At 46.2% G+C, this 14,062-nt stretch overlaps 2 protein-coding genes across 6 annotated transcripts in view; one reads left to right on the top strand and one right to left on the bottom strand.

Moving 5' to 3' along the window:
* MCM10 (minichromosome maintenance 10 replication initiation factor) overlaps positions 1 to 14,062 on the top strand; it is an 81,531-nt gene that overhangs the window by 46,157 nt on the left and 21,312 nt on the right. For 2 of the 5 annotated variants that reach the window (XM_072749508.1, XM_072749514.1), the window contains exon 21: positions 8,113 to 9,151. The exons of the other annotated variants lie outside the window; for them this stretch is intronic. The gene's annotated coding sequence lies outside the window, so the exon portion shown is untranslated. Of the gene's footprint in view, positions 1 to 8,112; positions 9,152 to 14,062 lie in introns of those variants that run through there. 5 annotated transcript variants of the gene reach the window in all.
* UCMA (upper zone of growth plate and cartilage matrix associated) lies at positions 568 to 10,367 on the bottom strand. The gene is made up of 5 exons (XM_025982725.2): positions 10,262 to 10,367; positions 9,880 to 9,945; positions 9,685 to 9,777; positions 5,228 to 5,326; positions 568 to 744 (listed from the first exon to the last, which is right to left on the bottom strand). Exons 1-5 carry the CDS (start codon positions 10,317 to 10,319, stop codon positions 647 to 649), a joined length of 414 nt encoding a protein of 137 aa, XP_025838510.1. The 5' UTR covers positions 10,320 to 10,367; the 3' UTR covers positions 568 to 646.

Below are 14,062 nucleotides of genomic sequence, written 5' to 3'. Positions count from 1 at the left end.
GTTGGCCTTGCTGTAACCCTGGCTTCTGATTTGATGCTGTTAAGGAACCGCAGTTGAACCTCAATATGTCAGAGACATGGGGAAGCATCTGGGCCCAGTAACTCCCAGAGAATGGTCTTAATCTAAACAATTGTGTGAACATTTCTGTTGCGCTTATGTGACTTGGTGACACAGACTGAGAAGAATCATGAGCCATACTCCTTGAGTTTAGGCTTTCAATGCCTAAGTCAGAGTAACTTGTCACTAGGGGAGACAAGTTGGCATGGCTCCGTTTGATGAGTTTTCAGAAGATAATACGCAGGGTCAACTCAGCACATTTATTTCTAAGCTGTAAGCAAACGTCATGTTTTCTTTTTACTGTGATCCTTTTCATTGTTCTATAGGACAGGAATCTTACTGTGGGAGACAATGGCCAAGTAAGGGGAAGTCACTGTTAGTTTGGTGCTAGGAAGCCCCACAGATGTTTGCTCACCTCAGAAAATCATCTGCAAAGAAGCAAAAGCCGGGGCATCTTGATCAGAGCAAAAGGCTTGTGTGTTTACCACACCAAGCCCCAAAGAGGCCTGTTTGTGTGGAAGCATTGTTCAAACACGTGGGGTAGGTATGTGAGTCTCAGTCTCCATCGTCTTGGTCAATAAAGATGAGGTCAGATGTGGTGGCGATTATAGAGATACGATGGGTACAGGCCATCATAATGCCACTGGCGCCACTGCTCAATAGCTTCCCGGCTTCTCTCTTCCTGTTCTGGGGAGCAGAGGTAAAGTCGTCGTGTTAGTATGGAGAGGACTCTGGTCTGAGGAGAACCACCAAGCAGTCATCAACCCAAACTGCCTACCCTGTGATGACATGAACACACTGTGCCTGGGTGTACTGGTGACAGAACAATCTGAGCTTGAAAGACCTCACAGAACAAAGTCCAAAAGCCTCGCTTTGGGGACCAAGCCAGGCAGGAGAAAGAGCTGGTAGCCAGGAGAACCAAGATCAAGAACTATTTCCCAATTCTGTGCTCTTTCCCCTACACAGTCAGCAAAGCAGGGAAAGGTAGCTAATAAAGTGCAAAGAGGACAAAACAGCATGGAAAAGAAATGACAGGCTTTACGGCTGAAAAACTAAATCACAGAAAGAACTATGAACTTCAAGTGATGGCGTCATAAGTAATTTTTTTTTCCTCAGGCTTTAAAAAGAAAATTATGTTTTAAAAACTAATAAGAAAATGGGGTGGATGAAGTGGAGGGAAATTTGATAATCGTTGATTCTGAATGATGGTTATATGGGAGTTCTTTGAACTACATTGCCATTTGAAAATTTTCAAAGTAAAAGGCTAAAAGAACAGAAGGGAGTTTTTAGTGAGTAAAAGAGTCTTATTTAATGAGTAAGAAAGTCTTGATTTTGCTGCCTTTAATCAGTTCTCTGAATTACAACTTCATTCAGTTGTCAAATTAGGCTAACCTGATGCCAAGTCCACACTGCCCGTTGTTGGTAGGGACCACTAAAGCACAAGCAGATTTACAAGTCCCTCAGTGTGTAAAAAGGCAACCATAAAAAGTTCAACAGCATTACCACATAACCTCACAATTCCACTCCTAGGTATATAACTAAGAGAAGTGAAAATAGAGACAAATGAATAGATAAACAAGAAGCTATAAACACACACACACGTATGTATTATTCAATCATAAAAAGGAATGAAGTTCTAATAACATGCTACAACATGAATGAATCTTGAAATGCAGTCAGTGAAACATGCCAAAAGACCCATACTGTGTAATTCCACTTCTATGAAATACCTAGAACAGACAAATTGGTAGAGACCAAAATGTATTAGAGGTTAGCAGAGACTGGGGGGAAGGAGGAACTAACTGTATTATAATGGGTACAGAGTTGATCTTTGAAGTGATGAAAGGGGTTCTAGAAATCCCTAAGTGTTGCTAGTTGCACAACCATGTGAACGTACCAAATGCCACTGACTTGCACACTTAAACATGGTTATGATGGCAAATTTTACATAGATTTCTTTGCCACAATTTTTCAGTGTTTGTGGAAAATGTTGGAAGGATAAGTTTTTAACAGAAAAAAGATAATACTAAGGATTCAGAACCCCAGAAGTTATCCTTGCCTACCTCTTACTTTTTTAAGTGTGGGCTTCACCACCAAAAAGCCTGTGAACCTGACTTTGGTACTTGAGAACCTCATTCTCTGGGGCATTAGGTGAACAGGGTGGCATCAGGGTTTGGAGAAAATGGGTGTGTCCCCATGGACCTTAGACACCCATGAGAACCAGATGCCCTCAACAAGAAGGACCCCTTGTTACCACTGGGTATGTTTCCTTCCTATGGGAGCTAAGAGTCAGTGCTACCCTTGATCTTAGAAATCCCTTTTGAGACTTAGTAGCCCAGAACAGCCCAGAGCTTAGAGTCAGAGTCAGGCCCCAGCTGGGCTTTGCGAAAGCCCATCAGACCTTTCTCAGGCCAGATAGATCATAGCTACTCTTTGCCGACCTTAAGAGGCTGATTTTGACATAGAAGTTGATTTTTTTTTTTTTCTCCAGATCATGCCAATTTTTTCATACACCATTTCACTTAGACAAATTGAAGGCGTCTCTGGTAAAGGTGCTAACAGCATGGCTTTTGTGTAGGGGACCACTTGCTGCTGAGCAGCTTTAGCCAAGCCGGGTGTCATGCAAGCAATCCCAGATGGGCTGACCCAAGCTTCTTGCTCTGAAGGTGGAAGCAGACTTTGGCTCCCACACAGACCTTAGAGGTAGGACTCAACACAATTTATCCTGGCACTTCCAGAGGCAGAACTCAAAGGCCTAACAGCATCTTTGGCTCATAAAACTGGTGATTTTGAGTAGAGAAGCAACCAGGAGCCACAATATTCCCAGAACAGGTCCCGTGTCCTGGATGGACGGATGGGCTTTTGAGATGGAGTGCTCAGGCTCTCAGGAAGGTCACTCTGGTCCAGATCACGTGCCTAAACTTCCTCCTTTGGAAATCCTAGTCCTTTTGTTTAGCCATGGTCATCCCTCAGCTTTTGCTTTTAAGGAGTGGGGACAAACCTGCAACTGCTGCCAGTTATTCTGAGAATAAGTGACACTGTCAGATCATGATAGCCAACTGAAAAACCAGTGTCCTGACTGAGGAGTATGTGGGGGCCTCAGCACTACCCCAGGGTCAGGATTTCACCAACCTGGCTACCATGCAGCAGTTTTCTGGGGCATACGTGAGGGAGGAGGAGGAAAATTGAAATGCATTTCATGTCATTTACTCTCAGGTCGGCTGGACCTGCTCCATCTCTTTGCCTCCTTTTATCCAGCTCTGGGGAGACTAGGGAGTGGGGGTGGGGCACACTCTCCTTACCTCACTCTGTCCATCTGCAGGGACCAAGTCCTGGATTGAAGAAGGTTCCCCCAAGACCTCCACACATGTGATTATCCTTCATTTATAAGAACATTTCTAGGCTGGCAAACATACCTTGGTTCAAATCCCTGACTAGCTATGGCAGGTTGGATATTCAGGCACCCTTTCTGAGCCTGAGTTTTTAAAACAAAAGCACAGAAATTTTAAGACCCAAGAGGCTGGTTATAAGGGTTGGGTAGTTCCAAATAGCCTCTGTCAGAGCAGGTGTTCAACCAGTGACAACAGCTCTGTCACTACAGTGCCCTTAGACCCACAGCCTGGCCTGTGGGGTCTTCATCTTTGTGGGTAAGTCCTGAGGCCCCTAAATGCAGTCTCCTCTGCCTTTGGTAGAGGGCTGGTCATCCCTCAATTGCCTGACCCCTTACCCCAAGGTTTTCCTCATTGTGAACAAAAACTGAATATTCTCCACCCAGATCCTAGGGATTTGGACCTGAAACATTTACAAATGCCCAAAATAGATGACTTAAAATAACCAAAAAAACCCTGAAGGAATTTTTGCAGGCCATATTCTCATTTTTTAAATGCTTCACCTTAAGTTGTTCACAAAGGTAAATAAATGTCCAACAGAAATATTTGCCTCTGAGTTACAACAGCCTGGGGTTTTTTCCAGGATGTTCCCAAGAAAGCTTGATTTGGTAGGATCCAAGCCCAGCACCTGTTTGCAGAGCTCCAGTGCCACTTGTGAGGCAGTGGGCATGAGGCCTGCAGCCCTTGGGTAGCTAGTGATTGTATCCTGTTTCTAAGAGATGCCCTTGGAGAGCGTTACCCCCCAAGTCCACAAGAGCATACAAGCCAGGAAGCTTATGACTTAAGAATGAAAATCAACTCTCTAGCAAAGGTCACCTAAACTGGAGCCTTTTCTCCAAGCTCATGAGCATTAAGGAGCTTGCTTGGGAACATTTCCATCTTGAAGTGTGAGGAAAGACCCAAATAGAAATAAACATAAATACATACCCTGGACTACTAGCCTCAGCCCTATTCGATATTTCTATGGGGTTCTGCTCTGGGTGACACTTGGGAACACTTAATAGATGCAATGCAAAGTCCCATCCCATGCCTTGGGAGGGAGACTGGTTCAAAGATAGAACCTCCCTCTGCCTATACCCAGTTGCCCCACAGAAGACTTGGTGAAATAAGCATTTCCTGAGAGAGGGAGGAGTCCTGTCTGCCCAAGGGCTGAGGCAGGGAATGATGTGTGCTGTTTGCCTGGCAAGAGACTCTGAGGCAAAGGCCCAGGCTTAGGAAAGACCAGTCGCGTAAGGGCACAAGCAAAACATATAAAAAACTTACAGCGTGCCCAACATTGTGGGTGAGTTGTTTTCTGAGGTCAGGGTTCCTGGTTTGGTTGCACGAGTCAGGTAAGACACTGATTATTAGAGTGATTAGGTGAACAAAGGCCAGAATGAGTAGTTCCTAGAGCCATCACGTTGATGTGAATCCAGGGGGGTGGAAAGTGAGTTTGAGATCTTTCCAATCCACATGTAACCAGAGCTAAGTCACCAGTGTAGGTGCCAAGACAGAGAACATAGGCCTCCGTCGTGATCCCCCAAGGAGAATGAGAAAATACAATCAGCCAGAAATTCCCCGATCCTGTGGAAATCCAGGTGTTTCCTCCCTCTTCATGCCTTCTCAAGTTCGGGAGCCATTTGTGTGACTTTCCTCCTTCAAGACTCCAATAGACGTGAACTGAGGAAGGAGCCTCTCCTACCCCTCCCGCCTTCAATTACAATATAGGGAGAAGTGGAGGCAACTTTTGATTTTCCCCCAAAGACCCACTTCCTTGAAGATGCTGGTGCTAGAGTTCTTACCGTCATTTTGTTCCTCTACGAAGTTCTCAAACTCATTCCTTTGTTCCTCATGGTACTCCCTCCGCAGCTCATCAGCCCGCAGTTTCTGCCTGTTTTCCGCTGGGAAAGCGCAAGAAGTGAGAGTTGCCTTCAAGAATGGGGGCAGTTGTACACATTTAGGGGAACACAAATCATTTTGTCTGAGAAACTTTAACCTTCAAGAAGATGATTTACTCCTGAGACAGACTTTAAAACGTGAAGGTCCCAAGAACTCACCTCGTCCAAGCACTGCGTTTTGCAAATGAGAAAATCGATTTCACTTCCCTCATAAAATTAATGGTGCATTTAAGTATACTGGGCTAGTTAGAAACTAGAAATGATGAGAAATGAATTCTAGGGGCACCTGGGTGGCTCAGTGGTTGAGCATCTGCCTTTGGCTCAGGATCCTGGTATCGAGTCCCGCATCAGGCTCCACACAGGCAGCTTGCTTCTCTCTCTGCCTGTGTCTCTGTGTCTCTTGTGAATAAATAAATGAAATCTTTAAAAAATAATAATAATAAAGAATTCTAGGAGGGAATAACCAACTTAAAGTAAATTTCACATTGGAACATCTGGGGGGCTCTGTTGGTTATGGGTCTACCTTCAGCTTAGATCATAATCTCAGGGTTCTGGGATAGAGTCCCGTTCAGTGAGGAGCCTGCTTCTCCCTCTTCCTCTACCCCTCCCCCTACTCGTTCTCCCTCTCTCTCTCTCTCTCTCTCTCTCTCGTGCTCACTCTCTTTCTCACTCTCTGATGCACTCCTCTCTCAAATAAATGAAATCTTAAAAAAAAAGTTAATTTCACATTAATATCTTCAAGTCCATCTTTGAGCACTTGTTCCAGCCAAAATGCGTGCCAGGCACAGATTAAAAAGGCAAGAAAGATTCTGTTCCTCTATTTTAGAGGCCTATCGTCCGGATAAGGAGAAAGATACAAAAATAAGTCATGCCCAGCATTATGGCTACTGTGATACAAACGTATGCAGGGCAAAATGATGGTAGGGATGATAAAATTAGGTAGGGCAATCTGGAGGATCCTTGATATTTGTGCCCTTAGGCAGTTACCTCCCTTTATGTGGGCTGGCCTTATGGCCTTATTGACTCTGCTAATGAACAGAAGATGGCAGACATGATGGAATGTGGCTTCCTTCTTGGGAGTCCCTTGCTCTGAGGGAAGCCAGCTGCCATGCAAGTGATCTTCTGGAAAGGCCCACTCAAGGCAAGGAACTGGTGGCCTTGACAGGTAGCCAGCAAGGCGTAGAGGCTTGCTTGAAGGCAGATCTTGCAGTCAGGCCTTGAGATGACTGTAGCCTGGGAGGGACGCTGACCCTGAGGCCCCCAGCTAAGGCATATCTGGACTGCTGATGCCAGCGACTAGGAGTCCGTAAATGTGGTTTTAAGCTGCTAAATTTAGGGGCCCATTGGCACACAGCAGTAGGTAACTGGTACAGAATATGAGGTGACCAGGTAAACTTCCTGATGAGGAAGAGACCAACTGCTTCTTTTGTAAGGCAATGCATTCTAGTAAAGGTGACCGTTAACGTGTTTTGTTTTTGTTTTTGTTTTTTTTAAGATTTTGTTTGAGAGAACAGGGAGGAGCAGAAGGAGAGAGAATCTCAAGTGTAGAGCCCGACACAGGGCTCCATCTCTTGACTTGAGCTGAAAGCCAAGAGTCTGACATCTAACTGAGCCACACAGGTTCCCTGGCTATAAACTTTTTATGAGAAATATTAGTTTGAGATGATAAAATTGGAGGGGGGGAGGGTACACCTCTATGGTCAGAAGAAATACCCACAATGATAACTGAAAACTGTCACCCAACCGTACCTTGAGCCCCAGCGGGAACCCCCACCTGAATCACTACATCACGCTTTACCTGCTCCAACAGGTGCAGCTGTCTCTGCTTTAATTTAGCCTGAAAATAAATCTTTCTAGATTGGAGGCTTTTTTTTTTTTTTGGATGTAAAATAGTTTCCAGGTTCATCCATTTCTACCCTTAAATCTTGACCTCTTTCCATGTGAGAGCTCTAGTTGTCTGAACGAAATTACCGAAAGCTCTCTTAGTCTCAGAATTGTTTTTAACTGGGCTTCAACTGAACAAATCCACAACAGCAGGAAGGCTATGTCTGATGCCAGAGGAACTGGCCCCTCAAGGACAACTCTACTCCTCTGGTATCACCACATCAAAGAGGGGAGACTGAGGTGCTGTTGTCCCCACCAGTTTGGCTGTGCAATAGGAAGTCAGGGGCAAAGTGGTGACAGAAGCCAAGAAATTGAGGAAGCCATTGGTTTCCTGCCCCACCCCACATTACAGTGGTGCTGGCACAAACAACACAGTATTTCTTTGTGAAATGATAATACCATAAGCCATCTGAAATCTTTGAAAGTTAAGAGGCTTAGAGTAATACATAAATAAATACTAGTTATTTATATTATGTTATTTTAACTCAGAGTAAAAGTCCAGTTACCTGTGAATTGGTCTCACTGCAGATTCCATGTTTTTCCCACACTTGCCCCTTTACCCACATAGTTGTAGGACTCTTGAGACTGGCGAAGGAATTGGTACTCCAGTCCTCCCCCATGCATCCACCTCCCCACCACCACCACCAGCTTGCCCCACATCCATACATTTCTCAAGAGGGAATTGAGGCTCAGAGACGGGCAATGACCTAATCAAAGTTACACAGCTGGTCAGGGCATCACTTGGGACGAGCAGAGCCCCAGGTGCCCATGCTCCAGGCACCAGAAAGCCACTGGGGAGGGCAGACAAGGGGGTCTGGAGTGTAGGAAGCAGGTGCTTAATGAGCCATCACCAGTTCCTAACCAAGCATTTTCCATTCCTTTGTACTTAAAAAAAAAAAAAAAAGCGGTCTTCCCAAGTTGCCTTTCTGGAGGAGCAGCAGATGGGACTCTGGACTCAGCGATGGCTACGGACAATTTAAGTCCTGGGACAGAATGCCATGTTAACACCGTGCATCCTGTGCACTGTGTACATCCCTTCTCAGGTTCTGCATTGTATTCTCAGCGTCTCCTCTCATCCCAGAGGAACGTCTCGCATCTTTATCCAGAGGATTAGAGATGTCAGATGCCTGTTTCCTGATTCCAGATTGCATTCTATCAATGTTACCTGCCTGTTACCCAGCCTGAGACATAACTGGGCTCTGTTCTCCTGCCCCTGCACAGGAGTTGACTGGGTGACAGCAGGTGAACTCAGGTGTGTCCTATGTCTTCACTAGGCTGTCCTGTCCCACCCCACCCTCCATCCACCCACGACTGACCCACAGAGCTTCTGTTTGAGGAGAGGACCTCTTGGCTTCATCACACTCCTCATGGTTTTGAATCAGCTTAGGAGAATGGAAACTATTCGCCTCTCCCAAATTCACACCTGTTCCCCACTGGAAGTCTGCCAGGAGGCCGCTTCTCTGATCTCCATCACAAACTGCCCAGCCTTCATCACAGCCCTTCCAGTATTCGATGTTTGCTAACTTCTAAATCTCAAGTTGTGAGAGGCCTGGAGATTTTCCCGGTGTGGTTCATTCTTATCCAGTTGGAGGGGGTGGGAAAGGAATTTCATCTTCAAGCCTTTTTCATTATTTGAAAACAGTCTTGTTATTTTTGACAGAGCTTGTAAAGCTTTCTGAGTGTGCCGAGGGACACAAAGAGTTTATTCAGACACGTGCACAAGTAATGAATCAAGCCACAGCCTCAGAAACAGAGCTCAGAGTCCTTGGAAGAATCTAGTCCAAGGGCAGAAAACTCAGATGCCTTCCAGGGTCAGCAGGTGGAAATGAGGATCCTTGCCAGGCAGGGGACACCAGGGCCTACTTCAGACTGAGAAGGAGACACACTTCCAAGCTCCAAAGTCTTCCAAATGCATTGGAAATGAAAAATTACAAAAACAAAAAACCCCACAACCACTGCTGGCTGAATACCACAATTTCAGGAGCTTATAAATAAGGAAACTTGGGGCCAAGGGGAGGAAGTGGCCAAGGCCACTTAGCACAGCTGTCACCAAGCCCATAGTCCGAGCTCCCGGTTCTGTGTGCCCTCTCTCTGCTATAGTGCCATTTGTTGCTCTTGCATGGGGGGCACTGCCCGATACCCCCAGAAAGCACACACCCAGATACTGCATTCCCTCTTGACTAGAACATAATTCTTAACATTTAAACTTTCTGGAATTGGGAAGCGTCTCATCCCTGTTAGGTGCATTCAATGTTGCACTGTCTCTTTGTGTGTTCCTTACCCTGATGGGGCAGTCCCAAGATGTGACCTGCAGTTGAGGAAATGTGGAATTTCTAATTCAGAGCCGCTGTCACTTCGATACCCGATAGTCTATGTGGAACCCTCCCTCTGGGCTCCCTTTGCAGTCCCCAGAGCCCAGCTGACTGTGAGAAAGGAATGGGAGGTGGGGGTTAGGTGCAGATCTCCAGCATCCTTACCATTGGCCTCATCTCGGGATTTGGGGGACCGCTTGTCACGCTTCTTGAGGAAATTTGAGGCATCTGATTCCTGCATGAAAATCTGTTCCACATCTGAAACCCAAGAGAGGCTAGTCATGACCGACGCAAGTTCACCAGGGCTACTACAGTGGCTGGCCCACCTGCTTTGCACCCTTCGGTGACCCTTGCACTCACCTTCCTGGGCCTCTTGTTCTGCCACCTGCTGGGTACCCACTGATGCACCAGTCCCCTCCTGCAGCACTGTGGGAAAGCACAGCATTGAGGGCTGCAGCACCCCAAGAGGAGCCTTTGCCCACCTCACCCACAGCTGGGCTGGGACAGTCCTTCCTGAACACTGAGACTTGCCAGGCCCCATTGTGGGGTCCTGGGTCCCTCACATTCCTTGCCTAGGAAACCACCAGGCAAGCTGTTCTTTCTGTGTTGTATTGTGTTATACACACACATAACACACACACCCCAGGTACTACAGTAAGCACACACACGCACACCCGATCTGGGCCAGCTGAGAAGCCTCATCTAACACCAGTCCATCCTGGAGCCTCCCCCCCATACTCACTGGTCAGGAGCACAGCAGCTAAGAGACCGGAGGCAAGGAGCAGCTGTCTCCAGGCCATCTTTGCCAGGGGCTGAGACTCCGTTAGGGAACCTCAGGGCAGAGAGGGTTCTACAGGACTTGAAGCCGGCCGCCAGATCCTCACTTCTGTGCCAGGCATGCCAGGAGGGAGGGAGGCAGGAGACCTGGATGCCCCTGGCAGGGGTGGGGAGGGGTGGGGGGGAGTAGGAGGGGTCTCAGTTGTGACTTCCATTGGCTGCTCCTTCTGGAGCACTGGAGATGTTTTTGGCATCACGCAGACCTTCACAGAAGCAGAGCCTGTCGTGGGGCTCCAGCTGAGACAGTTTTGAAGTGGCCTTTCCAAGATTCTGCACCCAAAGAGTTGCTGTTGGAATTCCCAGCCCAAGAATCAGGATTCCAAAGACTTCCAAAGAGATCCTGGCATCTGCTTCAGGGAAGGTGGGGACTCTAGTCCTGGAGGCTGAAGCCTGTGGAGGGAACCAGGTTTCAGTGGGAGACTGAAATGTCAGGCAAGGAGGGACCAGAAAGCCTGGAAGACCCCCTCAGGTGACTCTCACATGGACATATAGGCTGTTACGACAGTAACCAGAGTACCCCTCACCTTGAAGTATCCCCCAGCTGATGTTCACTGTCAAGCAAAACATAGACTCCTGTGCTGGGGTCCCTTTCAGCCCTTTCAGGACTTTGAGGGAAGAGTGCCAGTTCGCCTTTCACTGCAGAGAGAGAGCAGTGCACAGTGTGTGAAGAGCCCACAGTTGAGCATGTGTCTCTGGAAGGAGACAAAGGTACACTCCATGTAGGGAAGGAAGTGAGTTCCTAGAAGTGAGAACGCTAATGGGATCATAGCTCTGTGTAGCCATCAGGGTACAGTCCCTTTGGAGGTATGTTCTTGACATTCTCCTTTATTATGAACGATCCCCAACTCTCTTACTAGCTGAAGAGTTGCACTTTGGACATTTTTATAGAGTTTTCTTAATGGTGACCATCACTAAACCTAGAGCACAGCCCGCACCTACCTGAAAGTGTGGGGAGATGGAGGGCACCCATGGGAGTCATGTCCCCCATTTGTCTCATCAGTGAACTTTTTGGCCATACCCGAGGTGGCAAGGCTAAGTGAGTCCATTTCGAAGAAATGCAGACAGTTCAGTATTTCCAGAGCCCCAGAGCCTTTGGGGAGCAGGGGTTAGGCAGGGCTGAGGTCACAGGAAAGAGTTTGGTCTCCATTGTCGTGAGGCAGCCTAGTGTGTGGGCTACAAGCACAGACCCTGACCAGGCTCCCTGGATTCAACTCCAGCTCCAGGCTTGGCCAGCACACGGCCTTGGGTAGATCATTTACCTCTTCATGCCTAATCCCCTCCTCTGCCACATACTGATGTGAGGATTAGAGTTAATGTACCCAAAGTCAGGATGGTGCCTGGCACACATGGGGTATTGGATATGTGTTTGCTGTCATGACAGTCATGAACGACTGAATGATTTTGAGCAGAGTAGGGACACAACGGGTGTTTTTAGGAATACTGCTCTCCCAGTGATGTGGAAGGTGGGAGGTATTAAACTCTAGGACTTAGAGAAGGCTTTCACAGTAGACCAGGTGGGACATGATGTTAGGAAAAAGGCAGGAGGATCAGGAATGGAGAAGACAAAGCATTTCAAAAGACTGAAGAAAGAATTGATAGGGCTCCACTGATTAGCTGAGGGCAGCGAGAGGCTGGGAGATGTGCATTCAGATGGCTCCTGTGTATCTGGTTTGGGGAACCAGGCGAATGGATGGCAAGACCATTCAATGAGGCAGAGAACACAAGAGAAAGTTCAAAGGACATGCATTTGACAAGTCAAGTATCTGACACTTGTGTTCCAACCAGATCTCCTAATAGCAAATCTAGTGCTCTTCTCATTTTCTCACAACCATAATATTGTTACTATACTAAATCATCACCACAGTCCATTTTAGGACACTTAACCACACCAAAAAGAACCCCATACCCATTACCAGTCTCTCCTCATTTTCTCCAACCCCCAAAGCCCAAAGCAACCACTAATCTGCTTTGTGTCTCAGGATTTCCCTGTTCTGGGCATTCTGTCCAAATAGGATCACACAGTGTGTGGTCCATTGTGACTGGCTTCTTTCACTTCAAATACTGTGTTCAAGGTTCGTTTATTTGTAGCACATGTCAGATCTCATTTCTCCCTGCTACAGAAAAATCTGTGTACAGATATGCCATATTTTATTTATCCATTCTTCATTTAATGGGCATTTGGTGGTTTCTACCTTTTGACTATCATAATAAATAAGGCTGTTATGAACATTCCTGTGCACAGTTGTGGGTGGGCATACATTTTTATTTCTGTGGGGTAGATGCCTAGGAGCAGAATTGTTAGATCACATGGTTCCTTCATATTTAACTTTTGAGGGACTCTCACATATTTTATATCTTCATTTACTCATCTTTCTTTCATCTTTCTTGCTTATGAAGTCTCTTTGAAGAGAAGTTTCCATGTTGCTCTACTAAAATGATGCCCAGCACAGAATAGGTACTTCATAAATATTTGTTGACTTATTCAATGAAAATAGTCTTGGGTGAGGGCATTAAAAGGAAACATTTATAAGCTTATTTCAGTGGGCTATTCATAAACCCACACAGAGACTCAAAATTTCCAAGTTAATGTATCCATGGGTTCAGGATTGTTCTCAAGCAAACAGGAACAAATTCTGTGGTGCATTTATAGATTTCCTTAGAGGGTAGCCAAGTTGACTTTAACATTTTCCTCCATTTGACTAAAGTTTAGACAGGTTTCTTCCTGATGGCAGGCCCCTGACCTCCCTTTTCTTAGAGCATTTACTTTAGAAAACTTGCAATTTATAAATTCTTTTTCTGCCCCTCTGAAATCTATGCAGATCTTCTTCCAGTCTTTTGCTGGTCTTACAGTCCAGGAATATCTTTCTCAGGGACCTGGAGACCTTCTTTTTGAGATGAAAATATCACAGGAGATAGCATCCCCATTTCCCAGTCTCTGTGGGAGGGTAGACACTTGGCTTTGGTGGGCACCCCGCTCCAATTGTGAAGGGCAGGTAACAAATGCAGGTGGCCTGAGATTCCCCTGACCCCACCTCTTAAAAACTCACCAGGTCCTTGCTTCAGTGGAATTGAGTTTAGTGTCACTACACTATTGCAATATCCCTGAATAAAGTCTTCCTTGCCTTTTTAGCTGTCTTTTACAATCTTAACTCTGAAAAAGTCATTGATTCAGCATATCACCTGATCCACCAGGGCCTATGGGCATGACTCATGTAAGTCGAAATGGCCCTTGGGGACAGTGTACCCAGCCAAATGAGATCACTAGATGCTATGGCCCGTGGTAAATGTTCTCCCAAAACAAATATGTAAATCCCATTTTCAGCACCTAATATTAAGAATATATTATGCTCTGGGGCTACTGGGTAGCTCCATCAGTTGGACTTCCAACTCTTGATTTTGTCTCAGATCATGATCTCAAGTTTGTGAGACTGACCTCCTTGTCAGCTCCAGACTCAGCAGGGAGTCTGCTTCCCCTTCTCCCTCTCCTTTTGCCCCTCCCCCACTCACACACTGTCTTTCTCCCTCTTCTCTCTATAAATAAATGGGTCTTTAAAAAAAAGAAGAATATATTATGTTTTTTCATGTTATTTCATTTTCAATGGACTAATTATGTTCCTAAGCTCATTCCCCCTGCCCATTTGGTAGGGTGAGTTAAGGATTATACCAAAAGAGGGACTCATGGGACACCTGGGTGGCTTAGCAGCTG

The sequence above is a fragment of the Vulpes vulpes genome, chromosome 2 (genome assembly GCF_048418805.1).
Source record: "Vulpes vulpes isolate BD-2025 chromosome 2, VulVul3, whole genome shotgun sequence".
NCBI classification, from domain to species: domain Eukaryota; kingdom Metazoa; phylum Chordata; class Mammalia; order Carnivora; family Canidae; genus Vulpes; species Vulpes vulpes.
The sequence above is the reverse complement of the archived record's forward strand: the minus strand, read 5'-3'. Positions and strand labels throughout refer to the sequence as shown.